This window comes from Equus caballus, chromosome 8, assembly GCF_041296265.1.
Source record: "Equus caballus isolate H_3958 breed thoroughbred chromosome 8, TB-T2T, whole genome shotgun sequence".
Taxonomy (NCBI): Eukaryota; Metazoa; Chordata; class Mammalia; order Perissodactyla; family Equidae; genus Equus; species Equus caballus.
This window is the reverse complement of record NC_091691.1, coordinates 93,568,681-93,594,914: the sequence shown is the minus strand read 5'-3', so window position 1 is coordinate 93,594,914 and position 26,234 is coordinate 93,568,681. Positions and strand designations below refer to the sequence as shown.

General features: G+C 36.4%; 1 protein-coding gene across 1 annotated transcript in view; it reads right to left on the bottom strand.

Annotated features, from left to right (window-relative positions):
* DOK6 (docking protein 6) overlaps positions 1 to 26,234 on the bottom strand; it is a 411,448-nt gene that overhangs the window by 141,184 nt on the left and 244,030 nt on the right. Inside the window, exon 5 of the mRNA XM_001493092.5 lies at positions 15,403 to 15,592. Within this exon, the coding sequence (XP_001493142.1) occupies positions 15,403 to 15,592 (190 nt within the window). The remainder of the gene's footprint in view (positions 1 to 15,402; positions 15,593 to 26,234) is intronic.

The window sequence follows — 26,234 nt, the reverse complement described above, 5'->3', positions numbered from 1 at the left end:
CCCAGCACTTAGAATAATGCCTGGCAAATAATACAAACTCAATAACTACTATATTTTGTCAAATATAAAACACCAAAGATTATAAGACTTACTTGATTTTATGTACTATAAGAAACATGCACCAGTTATGCTATCATACAAGGGTTCTTTTTAATCACTTAAAAATTTTTGTATATAATGAAGGACTCAGGCTCACTTGTCATGGATTATTGTATGTTACTCTTATACATGCATAAAAAGAAAATATAAGTAAAGAAAGTTAGCTAAGGAATTGCTAAAACTTTTGGACATACAGAGTCCAGCTCTTCTGAATCAACCCAGAGTTATCAATGACATTTTTCTTTTTTCACAAAATACTATTTCATTTGCCATCAGGAATGTTAGTGGCATACATTTCTTCATTAAAGAGTATGCTGCTTTCCACTTTAAGATTTTCTTCTAAACCACTGACACCTATTCTAAAGATTTATGCTGGTTGGTGCATACTTTACCTACCAGAAGGTGTTTATAACAAATCTTTCTTTTCAAATGGTCCTTAACGGTTTCTTGACTAAAACAGTGAAGAGTTGCAATTAAACTGAAATAGAATTAAACTCAAGAAGTGAAGCACTAACCACACAGAATTCCAATTGAAGTGATGAAAACAAGAGCATCTATGACCAAGGCTGTGTGCTTGCAGGCAATGGCAACTGCGTCCCCACCACCAGCTGGCAGCAGCTATTGGACAATGCTATTCAATATACAATGTCATAATAGTAACGAAATATATCCCAGTTCCAGAAATGTGACAATATGTACATCTTTTGAATAAATGAATCAGTAATTAATAAATGAATGGTTCAGTTGTTCTAACAAAGCCAGCCTGGAGTAGTCTCCTGTGAGATGTGAGTCACATTGGCTCACCGGTGGAGGTGGTGATCTGCCACCAGTCTGAGGAGCAGATCAAACCAGAACTTCACAAGTCTCCACCGATTTTTATCCCCTTGATTCCAGCAATCATTCCTTGATTTAATGACTATTACTAAAGTTTAGGAACTTTCTGAAGGAGAATTTAAAAACCTAAAATGAAGGCCAAAACTGTCATTGAGATCCCTATAGACCAGTTGAATGAAAAGCAATTCATGCTAAAGTATGTGTGGGTTCAATAAAAGTGTATTGAACTTTAAAGTTAATGGAGCAAAAATTAAGATCAGAGCCTCCATTTCTTGATAAGAACAGTTTCCTAAGTCATTTAATTAATGCTTTATCCTAGGGGAAAAATTAGTCCCAGTATTATAGTAGCAAGAGATTTACCAAATTAGACGTAGGGAAAAAAGGCTCTAAATTCCTAAAAGGCTTTGGATTAGCAATACTTCTTGGGAATTAAAGGAAGAGTCTATATAGACACATGATTTTTGAACATTAATCTATTCCTGACGCAAATTTTCAAGGAGGGCCTTCCCTATTCCCTATACCATGTGATTAAAACTCAACTGAACATTAAGATTTAAATCTTTTTGTGACATCAAAAACTCGATTTAGTCTCTAGGACACTTTCAATCATTTATCAAATACTGTGGTAAGAACTAGAGAAATAGAGATGGCTAAAACATAATCCCTGCCCTTAATGAGCTCACAGAGTACTTAGAGGGACAGACAGAGCAATGATTACAATACAATGCAGGAATTGCAGCAAAAGAGATTTAGCGAGTGAGTACTGAAACCACAGAAGGGTTGCATACTAGGAAAATAGGATACGTTATACTGTGTAATTTAAAAAATAATAATAATGTGAACCTCAAATCTCAATGGCTTTGTCACTGAGGACTAGTTTCCCCACGGAACTCAAGTGTGGGTTTGGAAGTATGTAATTGTTTTTCTAAATTCTTTTTTTTCCCTTTTGTTTTGTTAAGGAGATGCAATCATCAACCACCCTGAACCAGACCAGGCCTCACCAGAGAGCTACACCTATGTCCCTTGCCTTGCTTTTAATGCTTAGATCTCTCCAGCAGAAGCTTAGGCCTTATTACCATCACCTGCATGCTCATGTGGAAGCATGTTTTCCAACGGAGCCTGAACAAGCGAATACCCTCCTCTCCTTTTGAATATTCACACCCCATCCAAAATAAATGTTTCTGCTTCCCTTTGTTTGGAGATGCTATGACTTTGGAAATGACTTCTTACGGTCTCCTATTTGCTACAAATGTACCTTACTTTGTGAGACCACTTACTCCTGGTGGAGAGTTTGATTTAACTCACCAGGAGGCGAACCCACTTTGGTTTTGGTAACAGCTTAATACAGCAAAGGTTATTTCTCACTCAAGCTATGACTGATGTAGGTCTGGATTTAGAAACCTATGCTGCTGCAATCTTGTGGTTCAGACATCTCAACATTAGACCACTTTAGTCTCCACAGTAGGTGAAAGTCCTGGAAAATTCTCCAGTAGGCATGCTCTAGACTGAATTGTGTCCCCCCAAATTCATATGTTGAAGTCTCAACAACCAATGTGGCTGTGTTTGGACACAGGGCTTTACCAGAGGTAATTAAGATTAGTTGAGGTCATAAGGGTGGGCCTCTGATCCAATAGGAGTAGTGTCCTTATAAAAAGGGACACCAGAGAACTTGCTTCCTCTCTCTCCCTTCCACCATGTGAAGACACAGCGAGAAGGTGGCAGTCTGGAAGCCAGGAAGGAACTGATGAGCTGGTACCTTGATCTTCGATTTTTCAGCTTCCAGGACTGTGAGAAATAAGTCTCTGTGGTTTAAGCCACGGTCTGTGATATTTTGGTATGACAATCCAAGTTGGCTAATACAAGACATTTAAATATTTTGGCACATGCAAAGTGTGTTACTTTCATTAGTGGTCCATTGTCCAAACACTGTCTCAAGTGACCCCACCTTACTGCAGGAGTACAGGTAAACATAGGGGAGTAAGTGAAATATGTGGTAAGCAAGACTGTCTCTGCCACAACCTTCTCTTCTGGTCAGCAAGGATCCTGTTTCTCCCATCTTCTCACATACTCAGTCCTTCCCTAAGGGAGACAAACCAAAAAGCAATCCCTCCGGCCATTGACTCTAGTTCAGTCCAGAATCTGTGGGTGATGAGCAGCTGTGTCTACCTCAGCTTCAGATACGACTTCTCTTTGTTCCAAAAGAATGATCTAAACAGAATTTTTCTGCCTCTATCCACCCCAACCCAATAAGCAGTGGTTCAAGAGGAACTGGAAGCCTGCTGAAGCAAACACTCCCCTTCAAACAGAGAAGGGACAGCAGACACACTGCAGGCAGGACTGGCCCTGGTAATTCTGAAATGCTGCTTGCAGGGCAACAGTGACCCTTGACCCTCATTCTGCTCTTTGAGAGAAGCTGGCTTATCCTTCCTTCTCCTTGGCTCTGTCTTCTGCCCCCTTGGAGGATTTTCCTTTACCATTATCCTCCTTGGCCATATGTGAATGGGACATTGGGAAAATATTCCCTCTGAGGCTCTGCACATTTCTCAGCTGACTTTCCGCCCTCCAAAGTTTATGTGAGAGATCTGATTATTAGCAAGTGACAAATAAAAATGGCAAGCAATAGGATATATTGGAGAATATGAGGAAGGCATTTGGTATAAACCTAATTCGGCCTGACCTTGTCTTTCCAAAAGGGCCTGACCTTGGCTGTTGAGCATTCACTGTATATCTGCTTTAGATATTCCCTATGGCAAGAACAAAGGCCCTTGAGATAAAGGTGCAACTTCCCTCCCCCTCCCAACTTTGGCGTCTCCTTAAGGATTAAGCATCTTTCCTTAGGCTAGAAACTGATTGCTGCGCTCACCTGTGACCGCCCAGCTCAAGACAACAGACTTGCCTCCTGCTACACCCTCCGAGATAGCAGACCCACTACCTGCTGTGTCCATCAAGTGCTGTGCCTACAGGGCAATCTTGTGACTATTGTGGGAGGGACATTTCAATCATATGTGGAACACCCTGTTTGGGGGTATATAACCACTCTGTGCACCCCACTTCTTCGGTGCCCTTTCTTCCTTTGGGAAGAAAGGCCCTGGGCCATGGTCCTCAGATTTCAGCTCAGAATAAACTCACCCAAATTTTCATTTATAGATTGATTACGGATTATTTTCGTTGACACAAGTCTTAAAAAATAAACATTTTTGGCTTAGGGTTTTTTTTTACCCCTGTAAAAGTTTGTCAAAACATTACTAGGTTGCTTGTATATTTAATTTCAGTTGATCATACGTAGCAAAGGCAATATCCACCATTTTTGGAGTGCTTTTTAAGACACACTTCTTGAATTTGCTATATTTTGTTTCCTCTTCCCCAAAACTATCTCTTTTGATTTAAAGATGCTACTTTGACTTCATCAAGTTCTGTAAGAGCACCACTCACCGAACCAATTCTTTACACTCGGCCATTTTTATCTAATTAAAAGATTATACTAGATACCATACACTAAAGCAGCTTTTTACCTTGACACACTTTATTTTTTTATTTTTATTTTTTAACTTTATTTATTTATTTATTTTTTAAGATTTCCTTTTTCTCCCCAAAGCCCCCCGGTACATAGTTGTGTATTCTTCGTTGTGGGTTCTTCTAGTTGTGGCATGTGGGACGCTGCCTTAGCGTGGTCTGATGAGCAGTGCCATGTCCGCGCCCAGGATTCAAACTAACGAAACACTGGGCCGCCTGCAGCGGAGCGCGCGAACTTAACCACTCGGCCATGGGGCCAGCCCCATACCTTGACACACTTTAATCAACTGAGAGGTTTTGGCAAAAGTGTGGAGAAACACACTCAATATGATCTTTTTCCTGAGCTGTTTTAACTTGCTTTTCTCACTTAAAGACTTTCTTAATTTTATCTCCTATTCTTTGGTGACTCAACATAATTATCTTTTTCAATTTTGCAAGGTTTTGAATTTTTCAAATCCCTTTCATTTTTGCTCGTAAGTTCTCAATTTTTTCCTGAGACCCTGTCTTTGTAGTACCTTGCCAGCCAACAAACACTATTAACGTTTTGTTTTCTAACTTCTTCCTCTAGACGTTGTTAGGAAATACAATTTAAAACAAAATCTTCTCCCAATCCAAAAATCCTCTCTGCAAAGGTAGGAAAGAAAGAAAACACTCATTATTTTATACATTTTAAACCAGAATGCGATACACATCACAGGCAATCCATTAAGACATTGCAAAGAGAGAAAGACATCTCATCCTTTTTATAGTCAAGCAGATATAACCCAATGCCTCTCAAGATAAACAATAACTAGTCTCAAATAAGAGGATCTGGATTCACCTGGTAATTGGAGTGACCATCTCTGTTAGCTAATTTGCTTTATCCAGAGGAAAAGCAACCTTCTCATATCTTTATGACAGGAGGTAGTTTTGCAGTTTGGAGCAGTGTCCAGTGCAGTTGGCGCCTATCCTCCCACAGTAACTGGAAGTCAGCAGCGCTCTCTCCTTTGATGTTTACATTTCAAAGAGGTGGTTCCTGACTCCTTGAGAAAGGCATTCCTGGTTCTTAAAGCTGACAAAAGATCTGTTTAGTTTTCAAAAGTATTTATATACATTTCAGAGAGGGGAAAGTACTTACAATTTTAAGTTTTCTAAAGTAAATGTTCTAAGAAAAAGGGAGGGGAGAGCAATCTTTGCCCCATTTTCAAAAGAGAGAATTAAGCCTCTTAATTTTAATTTGTATTTGTCCTTCATTCTAGAAGTTCATGACACATGCCATTGGCCTACCAAGTTATCATAAGTTCTACCCAGAGGCAAGAGTTTCACCAACATCTCACACTGCACATCATTTCCCAGCTTCCTTATCACTTTTCTGTATTCTGTGGGGGGTCAGAGTTTGCTGCCCCAAAATGTGTCTCTTTAGCTTGATTATTTTGAAGAACAAAAGACTCAGAAAAAAACTTTGACCTTCCCCTTAACTGCCTAAAAGAATTTAAGATAGAAGGCCTGTCCTAGGAAGGAACTATCACCATAGATAACTCTAGGTGTGGTAGACAGGAAGGCACCTAGCAAGGCCCATTTTATCAAAGTTCTCTCTCAGGTCATATTGTCTATAGATGGCCCAGAAAGCATTTGTTTACCAAACATTTGCTATTCCATCTCCATCTGAATTGCCTTCCTCCCCTCTGAAGTCCCAAACCACTACTCCTAACATCCTCCATTGTCTTTAGCTGAAGATTAAGGTGGTGGCTTTGTCATTTTGGCGAGTTACTCAGTTTTCCTCAGTTTCTCCCATGTATACATGTCATTAAATTTGTTTGATTTTCTCCTGTTATTCTGTCTCATGTCAATTTAATAAACCAGCCAGAAGAACCTAGAGGGTAGAGGAATAATTTTTCTTCCTCTACAATCCTTTGTCTAACCACTACTTCAGTGCTACATATTTTAGGGCCATTTATTTATTACTGCAGCACTCCTGCTATCAATTTCTATCAGGATCAAATAGACTTATTCTTAAATAATAAACAAAATCTCAGTGGTTTAATGAAATAGGAATTTCTCACTCATGCTAGTTCACTTTGGTTCTGGGCAAGTATCCTGAGCAACCAGGACAACACTTGCATAAAAATAAATGCATTAGCTCAGGCATACATCACTTCTGTTCATAGCCCTTTGCTGGAACTAGTCAGATGGTTCCCCAGACTGCACTGGGTGTTGGGAAATGTCAGGGAGCATGAGATATTTGGAAAGCAGTACTGTGTAGGCAAAAGGGCATTAAATCCAATTTTAGGGACTTAGGAAAGATTTACTGAAGGAAATGGTCTGCAAGTGGAATCATAAAAGATGAGTTGGGATTATTCAAGCTAAAGTGGGAGGGTGGGGGGAGGTGGCAGGACATTCAGGATGGATGGACAGCATGGGCAAAGCGTAGATGTTCTTTATTAGTTGCTTTTGCTGCTGAAGTTGAGAGTGGGAAGCAGGAAGTAGGCAGAGAGTTTGCTGGAAAGGCAGATAAAACTCAGAACCAGAAGCGCTTTTTAGGCCATGCCAAAAAACTTGGTCTTTGTCTTACAGGCAGTAGGGAGTTGCTTTTAATGTAGAAAAGTAAACATAGATTTAAATTTTAGATATATCTATCTAGTGACGTTGTGGGATATCTCATAATGGATCCTTTAACTAGGTTAAGAATTTCAAATAAATAGAGTAGCCAGATGTCTTAGTCCATTTGGGCCGCTATAACAAAATGCCGCAGACTGGTGGCTTATGAACAACAGAAATTTATTTCTCACTGTTCTAGAGGCGAGGAAGTGCAAGATCATGGCTCTGGCAGATCTGGTGTCTGCTGAGAGTTTCCCGGGTCACAGATGCCATCTTGTTGCGTGTGTTTTCACATAATAGAAGGGGCTAGGGAGCTCTCTGGTGTCTCTTTTATAAGGGCATTAATTTCATTTATGAGAGCTCCAGGCTCATGACCTAATCACCTCCCAACTGTCCCACCAACTAATATCATCACCTTGGGGGTTAGGATTCAACATATGAATTTTGGGGGGGCACAAACATTCAGATCACAGCACTAGGTCATTCTTTCCTGAGCAATCATGGTGTGAAAAGACCTGGAAGAATGAACCAGACAACTCAGACTTGACTTCTGCATTTGCCAGTCACTTACTTTCCACGTGACCTCAGTTACACCTTATTAAACTTTGTGAGGATTTTCTCATCCATGAAAACTTGATAAAAATGTTTTCTGTGATGACCACCTTCAGTGCTGACATAAGGATAAAATGAAATAATGTGCTTTGAAAGTTATCAGATGTAACATATATATAAGAGATGGTTAATTCAGCAAACATCTATTTTTACATGCACAGCACTGTACGAGGCAACATAGGGAATCTAAAAGGATCCCTTGCTTTGAAGAAATCAACATTCTTCCACGAAAAGAGCTAAAACACCCAGGCATGATTTTGAAGTATCAGCTGCAGAATGTAATTACAAAATGGAGACTGTATTTTAACAAATATGCTGAGTGTAAACAAAGGGACCTTTTCTGGGGAAGTGGTCATCTGTGGAGGCGACATATACATCAGTGTTTTGTCACAATTTTAGACTGATTTATGAAACCTTTAAGAGGAATTTTCAAAGCGAGTTAATGTGCCACTCAAGATCAGTCTTATGACTTTGGGGTCATTTCGTTTAATTGTGGTGATAACCACACACATAAGCCTCATAACACTATGACGCTAGAAATCCACCCACGAACACTAAGGAATGAGGGGCGAAAATTAAATAGGCAGAGTCCTGTCAAAATCCCACACAAATGAAAATATTTTAGTCCTTAGTCAAATGGGTAAACTTACCACTGACTCAAATGTTAGTTTTTTTGCATTTTTTTGCAATAGTTTGCTATTTTAAGAAAATGTACACTCAAGTCTTCTACTTTTGTTAGACAAATGTTAAATCTCCCACAACAAAAATCTAGCAAGAGAAAAGTAGCATTACAGCTGCTTTTGCATTTGCAAGATTAGTTTTTTCCTGGTATTGAATCAATTCTAGATAAAAATTATGAATTCACCTTACCTTTAGCTGTCACAGACACACAGTATATTATATACATGTGGTCATGCTAGTAATTAATTCATGATGTGCATTTTAAGCTAGAACTATAATTTCACTAAACCTAAAAAATTTAGAATTATCTAAGTATTTTTAAGCAACAGCAAAACGGTAGAGAAAAAAATACTTTCCATGTGGTGAAGAAAATTGAAATTTTCAAAATCAGCCATTTCAAAACATTTTTTGGGGACTTCCCTTTAATTTTTTATTTGCTGTGATTTTTACCATCTTATTATAGCCTCTTGATCATTTTTTTTTAAAAATTATAAATTTAATAAATTAAATAATTTCAATTATCATAAATAAAACAAGTCAAAAGAGGTTTAAAAAGGGTTAAAAGGGACAAAAAGCTAACATTTTTTATGCACTGAATACATTCCAAACATTTGCCTAATTCTCACATACATCACAAAAGGCATTTTGTCACAAAATAGATATTTTGGTCCTTATTTTCACAAACGAAGGACATAAGACACAAGAATGAAAATCAATTTGGCCAAACACATAGAAGAAAACCAGTATTTCAATCCAAGTCTAATAAGTGCGGCAAAAACACATGTCCTTCCATTATAACATAACTCAGCTAACACATCTTAGGCTTCATGTTGCAAGTCAAAAAATAAATATTTGTGTGGTGGAGGGAAATTGTTTCAGCAGCAATTACTAATAAGTGATAGAAATTTATCATATCATTTGGCACAAGGTATTAGAGTATGAGAAACAATATGACTATAAAATGTAGGTCAAAAATATATTCCAACACTTCTAGACACTAGATTTCTTTTATTCCCCAGTTTTATTGAGGTGTAATAGACAAGTTCAAATTGTATACATTTAAGGTATTCAGTGTAACTTTTTTTTATTAAGACCATTTTTTAGTAGTTTTTAGTTTCTCAGAGAAATGGCAGGAAAGGTACAGAGATTTCCCAGCTACTCCGCTCCCCTACCCAGAACAGTCTCCTGCATTATAACATCCCCACCAGAGTGGCCCATTTGTTGCCTTATTCCATTCTTTCAGATGTATACCCATAAGGAGAATTGCTGGATCATATGGGAATCTTATTTTAGTATTTTTGAAGAACTACCATACTGTTTTCCACAGGGGCTCTACAATTTTACATTCACATCAACAGGGCAAAAAAGTTCCAGTTTCTCCACATCCTCGCCAACATTTATTATTTTGTGTTTTTTTGATAGTAGCTCTCCTGATGCATGTGAGGTGGCATCTCATTGTAGCTGTGATTTGCATTTCTTTAAAAATGAGTGATGTTAAGCATGCTATCATGTGCTTATTGGACATTGTATATCTTCTTTGGAGAAATGTCTACTTGAGTCCTTTGCTCATTTTTTAATTGGGTTTGTTTGTTGTTAATTTTTCAAAGTTCTCTATATATTCTGGATATTAATCCCTTATCAGATATATGATTTGTAAACATTTTCTTCCACTCTGTGAGTTACCTTTTCACTCTGTTGATACTGTCTTTTATGCGCAAATTCTTTAAGTTTTCAGTAAGTCCAGTTTGTCTATTTTTTTCTTTTGTTGCCTGTGCCTTTCGTGTCATAGTCAAGAAATCATTGCTAAATCCAAAATTGTGAAGCTTTTGCCCTATCTTTTTTCTGAATTTTATAGCTTTAGGTGTTCCATTTAGGTCTTTGATCCATTATGAGTTGATCTTTGTACTATATAGTGACAGGTAAGGGGAGGACTTCATTCTTTTGCATGTGGAGAAATAGTCTTCCTAGCACCATTTGTTGAAAAGACTGTCCTTTCTCCACTGTACAGTCTTGGCACCTCTGTCAACAATCATTTGACTATATATGCAAAACTCTTTCCTTTTTTTTTTTGGTGATTCGCCCTGAGCTAATATGCGTTGTCAATTCTCCTTTTTTTCTTTTTTGGCTTGAGGAAGATTAGCCCTGAGCTAACATCTATGCTATTCTTCCTCTATTTTGTATGTGGGATGCCTCCACCACAAGGCTGATGAGTGGAGTAGGTCCGTGCTAGGGATCTGAACCCATGAACCAGGGATGCCAAAGTGGAGCACACAGAACTCCAACCACTCAGCCATGGGGCTGGCCCCAACATTTTACTTTTTTTAAATTTAAAATTTTCCATATGGCAGCATTCACTCTTTGTACTATACAGTTCTCTGGGTTTGGCAACTGTATAGAATTGCATATCCACCACCACAAGCAAGATAAAGAACAGTTCCATCATGCCCAAAAGTTCCTTTATGTTGTTACTTTGTAGCCAATCCCTCTCCACACCCTACCCTCTGTCAATCACTGGTCTCTTTTCTATCTTTTTTTCATATAAATGATATCATAGAGCATGTTGTCTTGAATCTGGCTTCTCTCACTTAGAACAATGCACTCATGATACATCATTCTGTGTGTATCAGCTGTTGGCTCCTTTTATCGCTGAGTAGCACTCTATGGATTTATCAGTTTCTTTATCCATTCAGTGAAGGACATTTGGTTTGTCCAGTTTTTGGCAAAGATAAATAAAATGGCTATTAACATTCATGTACAGATTTTGATACAAATATATATTTTTATTTTTCATGAGGAAATATCTGTAAGCTCGATTGCTTGGTCATATGTTAAGTGTATGTTTAAGTTTATTTTTAAAAATGCCAAAATTACTGTCCAAAATGGCTATACTATTTTGAATTCTCACCAACATTATATGAGAGTTTCATTTGCTGTGCATCCCTGTCAGCACTTGGTATTGTCAGATTTTTCTCTTTGATTTTAGCCATTATAATAGATATAGAGTTGTATCTCATTTTGGCTTTAATTTGCATTTCTCTAATGACTGACATCATTTGATGTGATTATCAGTCAATCAAATATCTTCTTTGGTGAAGTGCCTGCTCAAATCTTTTGCCTATTTTTCAAATTGGGTTGTATTTTTTCTTATTGTTGAGTTTTAAGGTTCTTTATATATTTTGGATACAACTGCTTTGTGAAAAATGTGACTTCCAAATATTTTCTCCAGATCTATGTCTTGTCTTTTTATTCCCTAAAAGTCTCTTTTGCAGAGGTAAGTTTTTAATTTTGATACAATCCAATTAATTTTGGAGGTATCGTGCTTTGGTATTACATTTAAGAACTCTCTGCCTTACCTTTCCTTTTAACTAATTGGTCATGCATTAAAAAGAGGAAGGATTTCTCTCTGCATTATTGATCAAAAAAGCTTCAGGGATAAATTAAGCCTACCTATGACAACACAGAAGCCTTGATTATAGCACATATAGCATTTGCTTCCATTAACCATCTTTCCAGAGGAACTGTATTGCAATATTTACGTATTGTTTAATTGTTAAACAATTGTTAATAATCTATAACCAGATTTTTATCAGGCTTCTAAATAGAGACAATATTATCACAGTTAATAAGACATATGTTTTAGCACCAGTTTTCTTATATTAAGCATTGTGCTGAATAAGGAGATTATATTTTGAACAATAATTTTATAAAAAAAGGATTTGGGGTTCACTTGAATTTTGTTGTGCAGGCACTTGCACTCATTCTGATTTTTGCTTACAATATTTATGTGCTTACATGAAGTGAAAATGCCACATCAGCAGTTAAAAAAGTAGTTTGTCTTTCATAGAATAAAATTGCACATAATCATGAATCCTATGACAGCCCCTACAGGTCTGGATATCTTTTTTGACTTTTTGATAAAATGAGATTGCATAGCAAATTGGGTGTTTTTTACTCTTTTTTTTTTAAAGATTTTATTTTTTCCTTTTTCTCCCCAAAGCCCCCCGGTACATAGTTGTATATTCTTCGCCGCGGGTCCCGCCAGCCGTGGCATGTGGGACGCTGCCTCAGCGTGGTTTGATGAGCAGTGCCATGTCCGCGCCCAGGACCCGAACCAACGAAACACTGGGCCGCCTGCAACTGAGCGCGTGAACCCAACCACTCGGCCACAGGGCCAGCCCCAAGTGTGTGTTTTTTACTCTTAAAGTTGTTATGGTAAAAATGCAATTGCTCTAAGCTGGCATGAGACTATGAATTCAACTCAACACCACGCCCACTGAGGACGATTCTCACTCAAGCTTCCTGGTCAGTCTTCTCCATCCATCCTCACACTCCGCATGAGCTCCTTGAGGCTTATGGAGCATGCTTATAATTCTAAGGATGTACGAGGTATGTTCCTCCAGAAAAGATCATCTAGATCCATTCTTATTGTTTGTTTCTATATTTTATTGGTACAGTAGAATTTAACAATGCATTTTGAAAAAAGCCTGTCAGCAAAAAAAGAGTATTTCAACATATGCAATTTATTACTTTCTAGTATATGTAGTAATATAAATAAATGACTAAAAATTGCTATCAAATGATAGGACCTGTGCAAAGAGTGACTCAAATAAAACCCAGAAAATGTAGATCTTCAGCTCAATGTTTGCTAGTTTGACTAGCCAGGCGTCACCTGCCAATTTGTCCTTTACATTGTCCCCTATCTCATCAGCCATGCCCTCCCCCTCCCCCGAACTCCCTCTCCCCTTCCCCAGTCCTGACCCAGGTAACACAATGTCCTGCTTTTAGTATTCTGGATCAAGCATGGACAAAACCTTCTGCCCTTGGCTCCCTTTAACAAGAGTGAGATCATCAGGAATTTACAAATAGATGCACAGAAAAATGGTCAATATCCCAATTATTAAAGGGTAAAGAGTATCCAAAATTCAGAGAAGGAAACAAATACAAATAAACAGTATGCACAAGGACAAACCTTCAATCACAAAGATAAAGAAACAAATGGAAGAGAAAGAAAAAAAAAAGATATCCACTCCTCTCTCAAAATAGAAACATCTTAAATCATCATTTTAATGCTTGTGGTTATGAGGTCAAGAAGAGCACTCTCCTTGCATCATTAGAGCGTGTATGAATTGATATTACTTTCCTTGAAAGCAATTTGCTATATTGTGAAGAACCTTGAAGATGTTCACATCCTTTGACCCAGTAATTCTTCTTTAAAAAGGCTCCGTTAAGAAAATAATCAGAGGCTTGCACATCTTTTCACAGATGGTCAGTGTGGCTTTATTTATAAAAGCTCATTTTGGAAACATCTTAATGTTAAATTGATGATGACATAGCCATATGTTCAGATACCATATAACCATTAGAATCTTGTTTTTAAAGGACTCAGATTACTTCTCAATATAATATTAAGTGAAAATATATTGGAATAAAGTACAGCAAAATATTAAAAATCTTGATTCTTCTCAAGATGGAGAAATTACGAGTGACTTTAAGCTTTTCTTTGCAACTTCTCCCTCAAAAGTTTGTGTTAACTTTTCAATCAGACAATATAAGGTATTAAAAATCTCAATATTAAGGAAAAATGGAGATTTACAAAGGAAATGTAAAAAGTGCAAATCCTGCCCAGGTTATGAAAACAGATTTCTGACCTTATTGTACTCATCTAGGAATAAAGGCCTGGATGTAGCCTGCAGTTTCAAGACGCCCTATCTAGAGAATGCTTGGGGCTCTCTCTCCCTCCTTGGCTCCATTCCTTCCAGAGGAAGTGTTTTATTGTAAAGTTAAGAAATGCTCATTGCCAAACATCCCAACAGTATGAAAGTACATAAAATAAGAATAAAAATCCCCTTCTGCTTTCTTTCCCCACATTTTTTTTTTCACATTAAAAACATTAGGGTATAATTTGGATACAATAATACTCAACAATATTTAGTAAAGAGTTCCATGGTTTTTGACAAATGTCAAAAAATAGAACATTTTTATCAACCCCCAAGTTCCTTTGTGTCCCTTTGAGTTTCATTCTTTACCAATCCCTAACCCCAAGGAACCATTGATTTGCTTTCTGTCACTATAGGTTAGTTTTGCCTGTTGTAGAATTTTCTACAAATGGAATCATACATATTGCTTAGAATAATGTTTCTGAGATTCAGCCATGTGTGTGTCATTGGTAGGTAGTATTGTTGTACAACTATATCATAATTTGCCTATCCAGTCACGTAGTGACTTCACCACAATTACCTTATAATGCCACAGATTCATTTTGAGAATGTGATAAATCACGATCCCAGTGTGAAGAGTGATGCATTAAATATCTCTTATATGGAATTTCCAAACCTAAGTCTTGTCTTGGATGCATGAACAATATCACAAAGGGGTCATAGCATAATGACATTTATATAGTTGGTTGAAGCTCATGTCTAAACCCATGTCTGTGAATAATGGCTATGAAGCAAGCATTCATTTCAGACATTTATGGATTCCAACCATATGCTGTGATCAAGAAACCAATGCATTTGCCCTGACAGACTAAGTTTAAAATCTGAGTTACACATTTCATAATTTATGAATTCACCAACATTTCTTCAGTCATTCTGAATTAATATTTATACTTAGCTAATGTTATTAATACAAACATCTGGATAACTTCTCAAACCTAAAAAGTAATATTTAAACAATTTTATGGAAAACTCCTTTCAATATTGTTTGCTTATAAAATAGTCACAAAAATAATGCCAGCAAGGACATGATGAACTTTATGGGAATCCTATTGCACCAAAAATATAGTAAGATACACCAAAAATACAGTACTGTAATAATATTGCAAAATATATTGCAGGATTAAAATAATTATAAAACTAGTTTGATGCCAGTGTAAGACACGGGAATTATTTTGAATGGGGTAATTAACCTGCCATAGCATTAACACAGTTTTATTCAGATTATCAACAAGAATTTGAAGAAATTATGTATTTTGTGATTCCTACCCTTTATAAAAACAATGGTCACCCTGGGCACCAGGGGACAGAAATTTTCCTTCAGGAGTCTGTCCTTCACCTCCCGCCCCTGGTTGCTGCCCTTCGAGCTTACCTTCCTGACTCAAACGTGAACCACGTTGAGTCCCGCCCATATCTCCTCAGTGAGCTGAGAGGCCACATCACCAGTTTGACCTTGGCATTGTGGATATCCCAGAGATAGATATTCTCATGAGTGATCTGCATTGTGCATTCGCCATAAATATCCAGATTTGGTGTAGGCATCAGATACACATTGAATCGCTCTGTAAAGAAACAAAGAATGGAGAAAATTAAGTGAAAAGAGGTGTGACTCTTTATGGCAGCATTGTAATTTATTTGTATACCTTTCTATAGCCTTCAGAAAGCATTATCATGTCCCTTGGTGACATCAATATACACTGCAAAATGCTATCTTTTTCCATTTGGTGTATGAAACATTAATGAAAACATTTTCAATCATTAATTCATCCCCTCATTCTACAACTTTTTGTTGCAAGCATTCTCTGTGATGGGATGAAATGGTTAAATTGCACAGTGGAACCATCAGGGTGAAAAGCTAAGTGGGGTCTCTGCCCAAATGGTGCTCACTGTCTGCTCCTTTACACAATCTAAAGTGGATATCAGAGATACAATTCCTGAATGTCTTACTGAATTTAAGCAAGAATTTACTCAGTCTGACCTTTGTGGTGTGCAGCATTCAACGCACACTGAGACTGACTCTCAAAACACACCATGTCCATGGTCACAGCCTGCTAACTGCAGAGCGTCACCGCCGCCCTCTGCGGAACCTCAGACACTGCTTTGGTAAGCGAAACAAAAATATACAACTGCTTTCATCCCTGGATATTTTATTGTTGAAAATCTGACTATTAGGCAAGCATTCCAAACCTCTCTTTATAACGTCTGTGTACCTCAAAGGCTACCACAAAATTCTGCAGCCATGTAAATGTATTACATGCACTTTATTTTGAAAAGAAAGTTAGCTCATAAGTTCCAGAGAGTAAAGAATTTTGTATGACCTATAAAGTGTCCTATAAAATATCACTACTTCCCATCACCATATTTTGATTTATAGGAAGTGATCAATAAATATTGGTTAACTGTATGAATGAAATAAATATATCCCCTGATGAATAAGGCCTGCGAGAATAGAAGAATTACAAAATAAATGAGTCCTGATAACTAAAAGTTTAAGAATTACTGGCAGATATATTTTTGTGAGTTTGAATTTAATTGTGAATAGTGCTTTAAAGGCAGTTGAATTAATTATTTTGGGGGCCATATTGGTATAGCTGCTGTTGGAAAAGGATTGATATATTTAGAAATGTGTTATCATCCACCATAATGCCATGATCTTAAACACTGTATGTTTGCGGGTACTGAGCTGGAATTGTCTGTATAATAAAAAGAATCTTTCCTATGACAGGTATTTTGTAAAGTACAGATATACTGATGACAAAAAAGCCAATATTCAGATTCCAAATGGGTTAAATTTAACTTAAGCACGACAGCTTGAAATTTAGTAACTATGTGGACAATATTTATATTCAACTGTCTAGATATTTTTGGACCAAAATTAACTTGATTCAATTTTCTACTTGCATTATAGACCCATGAAACTGATACATATATAGATTTCACATTCATTTTCTAAAGAAAAAAAGCAAAATGAGATAAATTCTATGAAGAAAGAACATTGCCCCATTAACTGTCTGCGATAAAAAAGCCCATATCTATATCTGTTTCTATATCTACCTATCTATACACATATTCCATAAACCTAAAACTCCATTGTGCAGGCAAGTAAAGTATCAAGTTTTAGCATTAAATTCATCACTCATATTCCCATCACAATTCCCACTCCAATGGGATTACAAGTAGTAAATTAAAGGGACACGATCTCACAGAAAAACACAAATGAAACTCGGACCCAACAGAGTGACTCAGAAATATAGATAACACCTGAATAGCAATCTTCTTTTCTTTGATCAAGACCCTTTTGATGAAGTTCAGCTTTTACATTTGGAACTAATAATACGTCAGTGGCATCTGTTGTGCAGAGGGAAAATATTATCATGATAAAAGTGGAAAGGAAAACACTACTCTAAATTCTTTCCTTTCCATCAATTCCAGAGTCTGAAGATAGTAACTCAAGAGTAATTGCCAAAATGCCAAGAAATAACACTTCTTCCAAAACCCTGAAATTAATAAACATCATTAACCAATCTTACTGTTGCTTAAGGCTACATTGACCCTTGAAATTCACATCCATAGTTAGATATTTGGAAAAAAGAACATGTAAAAAACGAATCCCGACATTGAGTATCCTTCAAATGAATGGTACATGAAACATTACATATAACCTACAGAGTACTACAGAAGACCCAGAAGAACCATTCCATTTTCACTGAAATGTCTGTGTGCTCTAATGGTAGCAGATAAAACCTGGTAATAATAAATAAGAAAGAATGATCATCTCAGTAGATGCAGAGAAAGCATTTGACAAGATATAGCATGCATTTATAATAAAAACTCTGAATAAAATGGGTATAGAAGGAAAGTGCCTCAACATAATAAAGGCCATATATGACAAACCCACAGCTAATATTATACTCAATGATGAAAACTAAAAGCTATCCTTTTAAGAACAGGAAGAAGACAAACATGCTCACTTTCTCCACTCTTATTTAACAGAGTATTGGAAGTCCTAGCCAGAGCAATCAGGCAAGAAAAATAAATAGAAGGGATCCAAATTGGAAAGGAAGAAGTAAAACTCACTGTTTGTGGATGACATGATTCTATACATAGAAAACCCTAAAGAATTCACTAAGAAACTGTTAGAAATAATAAATGAATACAGTAAAGTTGCAGGATAAAAGAAATCAACATAGGGGCCAGCCTAGTGGCACAGTGGTTAAGTTCACACGTTCCACTTCAGTGGCCCGGGGTGTGCCGGTTCAGATCCTGGGTGTGGACATGGCACCACTTGGCAAGTCATACTGTGGTAGGCGTCCCACATATAAAGTAGAGGAAGATGGGCACAGATGTTAGCTAGGGCCAGTCTTCCTCAGCAAAAAGAGAAGGATTGGCAGGAGTTAGCTCAGGGCTAATCTTCCTTAAAAAGAAAAAAAAAAACATAAAAACTTAGTTGCATTTCTGTACACTAACAACAAAATAGCGGAAGGAGAAATTAAGAATACAATCTCATTTACAATAATGACAAAAAGAATAAAATACCTTGGAATAAATTTAAGCAAAAAGGTGAAAGACCTGTTCACTGAAAACTATAAAACGTTGTTGAAAGAAATTAAAGAAGACACAAAGAAATGGAAAGATATGCTGCGCTCTTGGATTGCAAGAATTAACATAGTTAAAACGTCCATACTTCCTAAAGCAATCTACAGATTCAGTGCAATCCCTATGAAAGTCCCAATGACATTTTCACAGAAATAGAACAAAGAATCCTAAAATTTGTATGGAACAACAAAAGACCCCAAATAGCCAAAGGAATACTGAGAAAAAAGAACAAAGCTGGAGGTATCACACTCCCTGATATAAAAATATACTACAAAGTTATGGTAATCAAAACAGCATGGTACTGGCACAAAAACAGACATATAGATCAATGGAACAGAATCAAGAACCCAGAAATAAATCCACACATCTACGGACAGCTAATTTTCCACAAGGGAGCCAAGAACATACAATAGAGAAAGGAGAGTCTCTTCAGTAAATGGTGTTGGGAGGACTGGACAGCAAAAGAATGAAAGTAGAATAGCATCTTACAACATATATAAAAATTAACCCCAAAGGAATTAAAGACTTGAATGAAAGACCTGAAACCATAAAACTTCTAGAAGAAAACCTAAGCAGTATGCTCTCTGACATTGGTCTTAGCAGCATGTTTTCGAATACCATGTCTCACCAGGCAAGCAAAACAAAATAAATAATAAACAAATAGGACTATATCAAATTTAAAAGCTTCAGCACAGCAAAGGAAACTATGAACAAAATGAAGACAACTTAACAATTGGGAGAAGATATTTTCAAACCATATATCTGATAAGGAGTCAATTTATAAAATATATAATGAACTCATACAACTCAACAACAAAAAAACACAACCCAATCAAAAAATGGGCAGAGGATATGAACAGACATTTTTCCCAAGAAGATATACAGATGGCGAAGAGGCACATGACAAGATGTTCAACATCACTAATTATTAGGGAATGCAAATCAAAACTACAATGAAATCTCACCTCATACCCATAAGAATAGCTATTATTAAAAAGACAAGAAATAAGTGCTGGAGAAGATGGAGAGAAAAGGGAACTGTCATATACTGCTGGTGGGAATGTAAACTGGTGGAGCCACTATGGAAAACAGTATGGAGATTCCTCAAAAAATTAAGACTAGAACTACCATATGATCCAGCTATTCCACTGCTGGGTATTTATCTAAAGAATACAAAAACATGAATGCAAAAAGATATTTGCACCCCTAAGTTCATTGCAGCATTATTTACAATAGCTAAGGCTTGGAAACAACCTCAGTGCCCATCAATGGATGAGTGGATAAAGAAGATGTGGTATATGTACACACTGGGATAATACTTCAGCTATAAAAAAAGATGAAAATTTGCCATTTGACCTCAAGGGTATTACACTAAGCGAAATAGAAATAAGTCAGCCAGATAAAGTCAAATACAGTACGATTTCACTGATAAGCAGAAGATAAAAACAATGACAGCAACAACAAACAAACAAACACACAGATACAGAGATTAGATTGGTGGTTAGCAGAGGGAAGGGGGGAGGGAGGATGATAATTGTCTTTTGGTGTGAACGTGATGTAGTCTGTACAGAAGTAAAAATACAATTATGTACACTTGAAATTTATATAATGTTATAAACAAATGTTACCTCAATTGAAAAAAATTAAGAAAAAAAGCGCATCAAGATAGAAATGAGCATGGCATTGTTCAGAGAACAGTCTTGGCAGATGGACTTCCAGTATAGAACCTCTCACACAGTTTTGCACTTGTTTGTCTTAATAAGCAATATATTTCTTATTACAAAATAAAAAAAGAAAGAGTACAATCGTCACAATGGACATTGGAGAAAGCAGGGAAATCATGAATAAGTGAATTTCATAAGATTCACATGATATAGAGTGATTGGATAATTTGTCCCAAAGGAGTCCTTCCAGGGCCAGCTCCAGGCAATAAAAAGCAGGGGACATAGTCTGTGATGTCCCTTCCCTCCTGCCTGCCTTCTACTGTCCCAGTCTTCACAACTTCGTTACCTAGCAACTCAAGTCAACCCTTTCTTGTTTTGGTTTAGAAGGCTCCCATCTTCCTTTTCATGCTATTTCTTGCATCTTATGAAAAGAATTATCCTAAGAAAATTTATTTTCAATTTTTAAATATTCAAAATCTAACTTCATCTATGGTTAATTTCCAGGGATTTGAGATTCAATTAAAATGTACACTTATTTAACCCAGCAGGAAACTAGGCACATAGAGATGAGGGCAGCAAGTCAGGTTATACAGTAAGTTATACTTCTTTGAATCCTATTATAATGGAAGGAAGATTTTTGAATTTGCTATGCATAAATTATTTTATGCCCTTAGTAATATAAAACACGTTAGTTTACTAAAATTTGTTATGGTTTCCATTGGAAAGACCATTTCAATATGGCATAGTTAAAATTGGCTCCACTAAAAGGACTTTTTAAAGTGTTACCTTTGTGACATCAGGTAGGCATTTTAAATCACTCTCTAATCACATTGCTTTCTTATTTCAGAAACATTTGGGTTTTACTGCCTAGGGATCTGGTTTTCAAGCTTTAGCGAGTATTGAAATGACCTGGAAGGCTTGTTTCAACACCGATTGCTGGGCATCCTCTACCCTTATCGTTTCTGACACAGAAGGTCTGTGCTGGAGCCGGGTAATTTAAATTTCTGGTTGTTCCCAGGGAATGTTGGTGCTTCTGCTCTGGGGACCACATTTTGAAAGAACTGTTGATTTGTGAAACTCATTTTAGAATATTGCCAAGGAAGTCATGGCATTAGAGAAACCACAAGGAATGCTTTTGAAAAGTGATGCTATGTTCCAGTAGAACAAACCAGCACATTTTATTCAAAAGCGTTCTCTCATCTCTGCTCAAATAAATTAATCCCATCTCAATTGATTCTGACTGATTTTGCAAGAGACAGTTTTCACGCCAGATGGAACAAAAGAAGGGAGAGAAGCATGGAAAGAAAGGAAATGTCTGAAAGATAGTTTACAATTCACCAAGATATGTCCATTCCAACTATTCTCTTTTAAGATAATCAACAATAACAATAAAAATTATTAAGTAGCACTAAACAATACATTTCCAAAAGGACTGAAAAGAATTAGAAAAGAAACTAGTTGTCGAAACAATGATAATAATACCCTGAAACATGAATACAAATTCTACTAATATGAAGTCTTGTGAAGAAATACATTGTTTAAAATATTATGTAAAAACTATATTAGATCAAAATGTATTCATACATATAAACTATAGAATTCTGGAGTGAAAAAGAATCCTAAACACACTGCCTATGAAATCATATTTTGGCAAAATTTAGATTTGAGGAAGGGCTGATATATGAGAAAACAATTTTATTTTAAATGGCCAAAAGCAATAACGAGGTGGAATATTTATTAAAGTAATTGTTCCATCCAGCAAAGATACTTATTATTATTGAATCTGCATTTACAAGGGCATTTTACTTGAGTGCTGGATTAAGAAGTTCCAAGGAACAGACCATGCCCCAAAAGGCCTGGGACACAGGGTTTAGGTCCCAACCACAAAAACAGTCTCCAGGGGTTACAAAACAAGGTTTTGGTCAAATTGGACTGGACAAGGTCTGGTGAGAAAGGGTAGTTACACTCGGGAGAAATGGTCCTGAGGGATAGGGAGACCCCAGGCGATGTGCAGGAGATTGAACGGGTCATCATCCCTGAGAAGGACAGAAACGTTCCTTTCTCAGCCAGGGAGGTTTTAAATAGATCTAGTTGAGGGAAGAAGCTAATCCAAGTATAGCAATTAGCTTGAGCCTGGCAGGTGGAGGTAGGTGGAGCATGTAGCTGCAGCAGGAAGCAGAGGATCAGAGATGAGGTTTCTGACATGAAGCAGAACAACATCTAGTGAGTAGAAGAAAATAAACAGAAAACAAAAGGATGATGAGCTCTCCAACCAGTTCGTTGCTAATTTGCATCTTGTAACAAGACAGATGGAAAACTGGTTTTAAGGGAGAACCAGGCTGAAAAACAGACATATCTGCTCAGCTAAGTTTCCCTTATAACAAATCAAAATTTTTCTTTGAACAGGCTTTTGGAATTTATGTATTAAATAATTTTGTGCATCTAGCACATAGTGAACATTCAGTGCATTGTGATTGCATAATATAAAATGCATCTTTTGTATATTAGTTGCTTAGTTAGAAGAAATTTGAGAAACGTCTATTGGACGTCAACTCCTTTTTTCAAGGAAGAGTTCTTGTAAGTTTTAGTTGCTAGCTGATTGCTGAACACACTTAATCCCCTCTATCCATCCCACTACTTTAGAAGTTATGGGTTTGAAGGTTGGGTCAAAAGAAAGAAGGGAACATGGAACTAAGTATTACCCTTGAATATTTGGAAACAAGGAGATTCATAAATATTACAATCCATCAGGCTTTTCATGGGGAAAGGTTAAATTTTATAGTATCTCCAGCTAAGTGGGCAGGTGTGAACTACACTTTTACCTTCTCTTCCTCTTAAAATACAACTATGACTCAAGAGGAGAAGCCCCACCAAAAGGAAGGTGTTTGTTAGCTCTTTGGTGATATCCCCAATTTTCTTAATTTCAATCCCAGGGTCTTCCAGAGAGTAGAGACTTAAATATTTGTTAAAGTTCATTAATTAAAATGTTTGGGTATTACTAACTTAAATAACAAAGAAAATTAATAATTACAAACATTTATATATAATATATAAACTAGTTATGTAATGATTAATAATAGCTGTGAATAACTGGACAATTTATTTATAATTTCAAATCTCTTAGCTGTTCCCATCAACCAGTGATTCCACAAAGTAAAACTCACTTTATGTATAATTTACTGGTCAAAATAACTTTAAAGATTTAACTGAGATTATCTTATGGCAAGAGAATTCATTTTTTTTTCCTTAAAATGTCAAGTGATCAGAAAACCCAATATTTATGGAAGACTGTTTAACTTAAATTTATTATTGCAGCTAGTTCATTAAAAGACTCAAACTTAGTTGTCCCATCAAATGTGGAACATATCTTGTCCCGTTGGTGACCTTTATCTCCTTATTTGGCAATCATGAACAGCTGCAGCCCGCATCCTGCATCCTGACCTCAGATTCATTGGAGTGAGAATGGAGACCACTACACCTGCAAACTCGGGTTATCCCCAGGACTCCCTGGCGCACTGCACTGCTGCCAGTCTGGGCAAGACTATGTGACTCGACAGATCCACAAGCAGGGGTGAGTCCAGAGGTCAGTCTCCCAATCTGGCAAACAATCCAAATCCTGAGTGGTGCTCCAGCCTCTCCCCTCTCATCCTGCTTAGAGGGGGTGTGCCCCCTCCTTTCTGCCCTTCTCCTGTGAAAGACCTTCAAAGAATTCTCTTCAAAGAATCTTCCATCCTGGTCTTTAGAATGTCTTGGTGCTTTTCACCCATTATCCACCTCTCTGGGCTGCAGCGCATTTCTGAGACCGCAAGAAAGTCCCATTCTAGGCTCTATATTTAACAATTGCTACATCCCGATTCAAAACATGAAATCTTAATATTAATACTAAATTAATAAAGAGTTTACTAAATGTTATTTAGTCAGAAGGCCAGAGTCACTGGTCTAATACTAAGCATTAAGGAATAAGTCCATAAGAATCTGATATTTGAAAAACCGAACACCTGCTTGGGAGTGTTGGAATTTATTACTGAGTATTCGTCTCAATTTGGAATCTAGGTTCATCTCATTGTTTGATACAATGTGTTTTGTTTTTAACAGTTATATGAAGTGCTCAAAAAAGTTAAATAGAACCAGATATTACTCAGAAAATAATATATTTCAAGATCATTCTGAACTTTATATTCTTATCTACAAACTTCCATAATATTGGGATATTGCAGTGGTCAGCCTTCAATTTCAGCAGCTGTAGAAATGGAACCACATTGAGAAAGCCGATATTTGCACATTTAGACACCTCCTGAGATCTGTATAATGCAATTACCAGCAATGAAACAAGCATGATTTATGCTTGTCGACATTTGTGGAACTCTTCAGAAATTGTGACTCCATTTCCATCATAGTACTGAAATCTGTCAAAATTTATTTTATTATAACGTGGCAAGAGCAATAAATTCAGTTGCCAGGTGCCATCTGCTCAATGGCCACTGTGAACTGGAACTCTTTTATTTCTTGAGTCAATTGGCAGCACTTAAAAAAAAAAACATAGAAATACTTTTTAATTCCCCAGCAATTTCTTTGTTTGTTTCTTTCTTTTTTAAATGACTGTTGACAGCATTTTATCTGCATTTCCAAGTAACTCATGTTCATTGTAGAAATACAGAAAGTCATTTAAAAAATAAAATAAATTCCACTGCTATTATACCTTACAGAGATAGTCTCCGTGAAAGTAATACTGTATCTTAAGATACAAACATATTCATATATAATTATTATTATACTAAATATAAAGTATTAAACCTTTTGTATTATACTTCTTATAGTATAAGAATTTTCAGATGCTATTAAATATTCCTTGGGGATATAATTTTTAATAAATGCATAATAGTTCACTGTATAGCCAGACCATATTTTATATAATAATTATCTATTCAGTGAATGTTGAAGTTAAGCCAACTTTTGTCTAACATAAATTAGGGTGTAATAAAGTAACCAACTTTCAGCTCAATTTGATGAATAATTCACTCATTTGATATTGAGTTATAGGGATTCCTTTATTCTTGTATTTAAATTTTGGATCATTTTAATATCCTTGATTATTAACTTACATTGGGCACTAAAATCTGAATCATTGGGTTAGAGGCCATAAACTCTTTTAAGAATCACACACTGCCAAATTGCTTTTCAGAAATTCCTTACCAATATAAATTCCAAATAAAAATATACTTTATATATTCATTTATATAAATGCCAGTATATAAAATCTGGCAAACATTTTCTATAAAAATCTGGCAAAAATCCTTTGCCAGATCTTTTAAAAACAGGCTTTCTGCTTCTCTTCTTGACTGTGAGACTCTTATATACTAGGCATTTTTCCTACCATGTTAATGACAAGTATTTCAACTCAGATTTATCATTCATTTTGCTTACAGTATGTATTTAAGTCCAGAAGGTGGAAAATAGTTTTCTTTAATTTTTCTAACAAGTCTTTTGTTATTGAAAGAAGGTTAATATTATCCTACACTTCTCATAGCAGTTTTAGCATTTCACCTTTCACGTTCACTGGTATATTGAACTATACTGAAACATAATGAAATGTTCATATCTTACTTATAACATTCTTTCAGTTTTGACAAATGCACATCAAGACATACAATTTTTCTGTCAGCTCAGAAAGTTCCCTTATCCCGTTTTCCAGCTGCACAGGCCCCTAAAAGCAACCACTGATCCAGTTTCTAACACGGTAGGTTATTTTTGCCTCTGGTAGTAGGCTCTTGTAAGCTGGTAACATCCAGCTTCCACACATCACTCATTTATTCCCAGTTTGTGGCATTCTGTTTTTATTTTTTATTTCCTGTGTAACTTTTTGATGGTGCTTTTTTAATGAGCATAGGCTTGAATTTTGATGATGCCTAGATTATTTCTATTGATAGTTTGCTTTCAGTGTTTT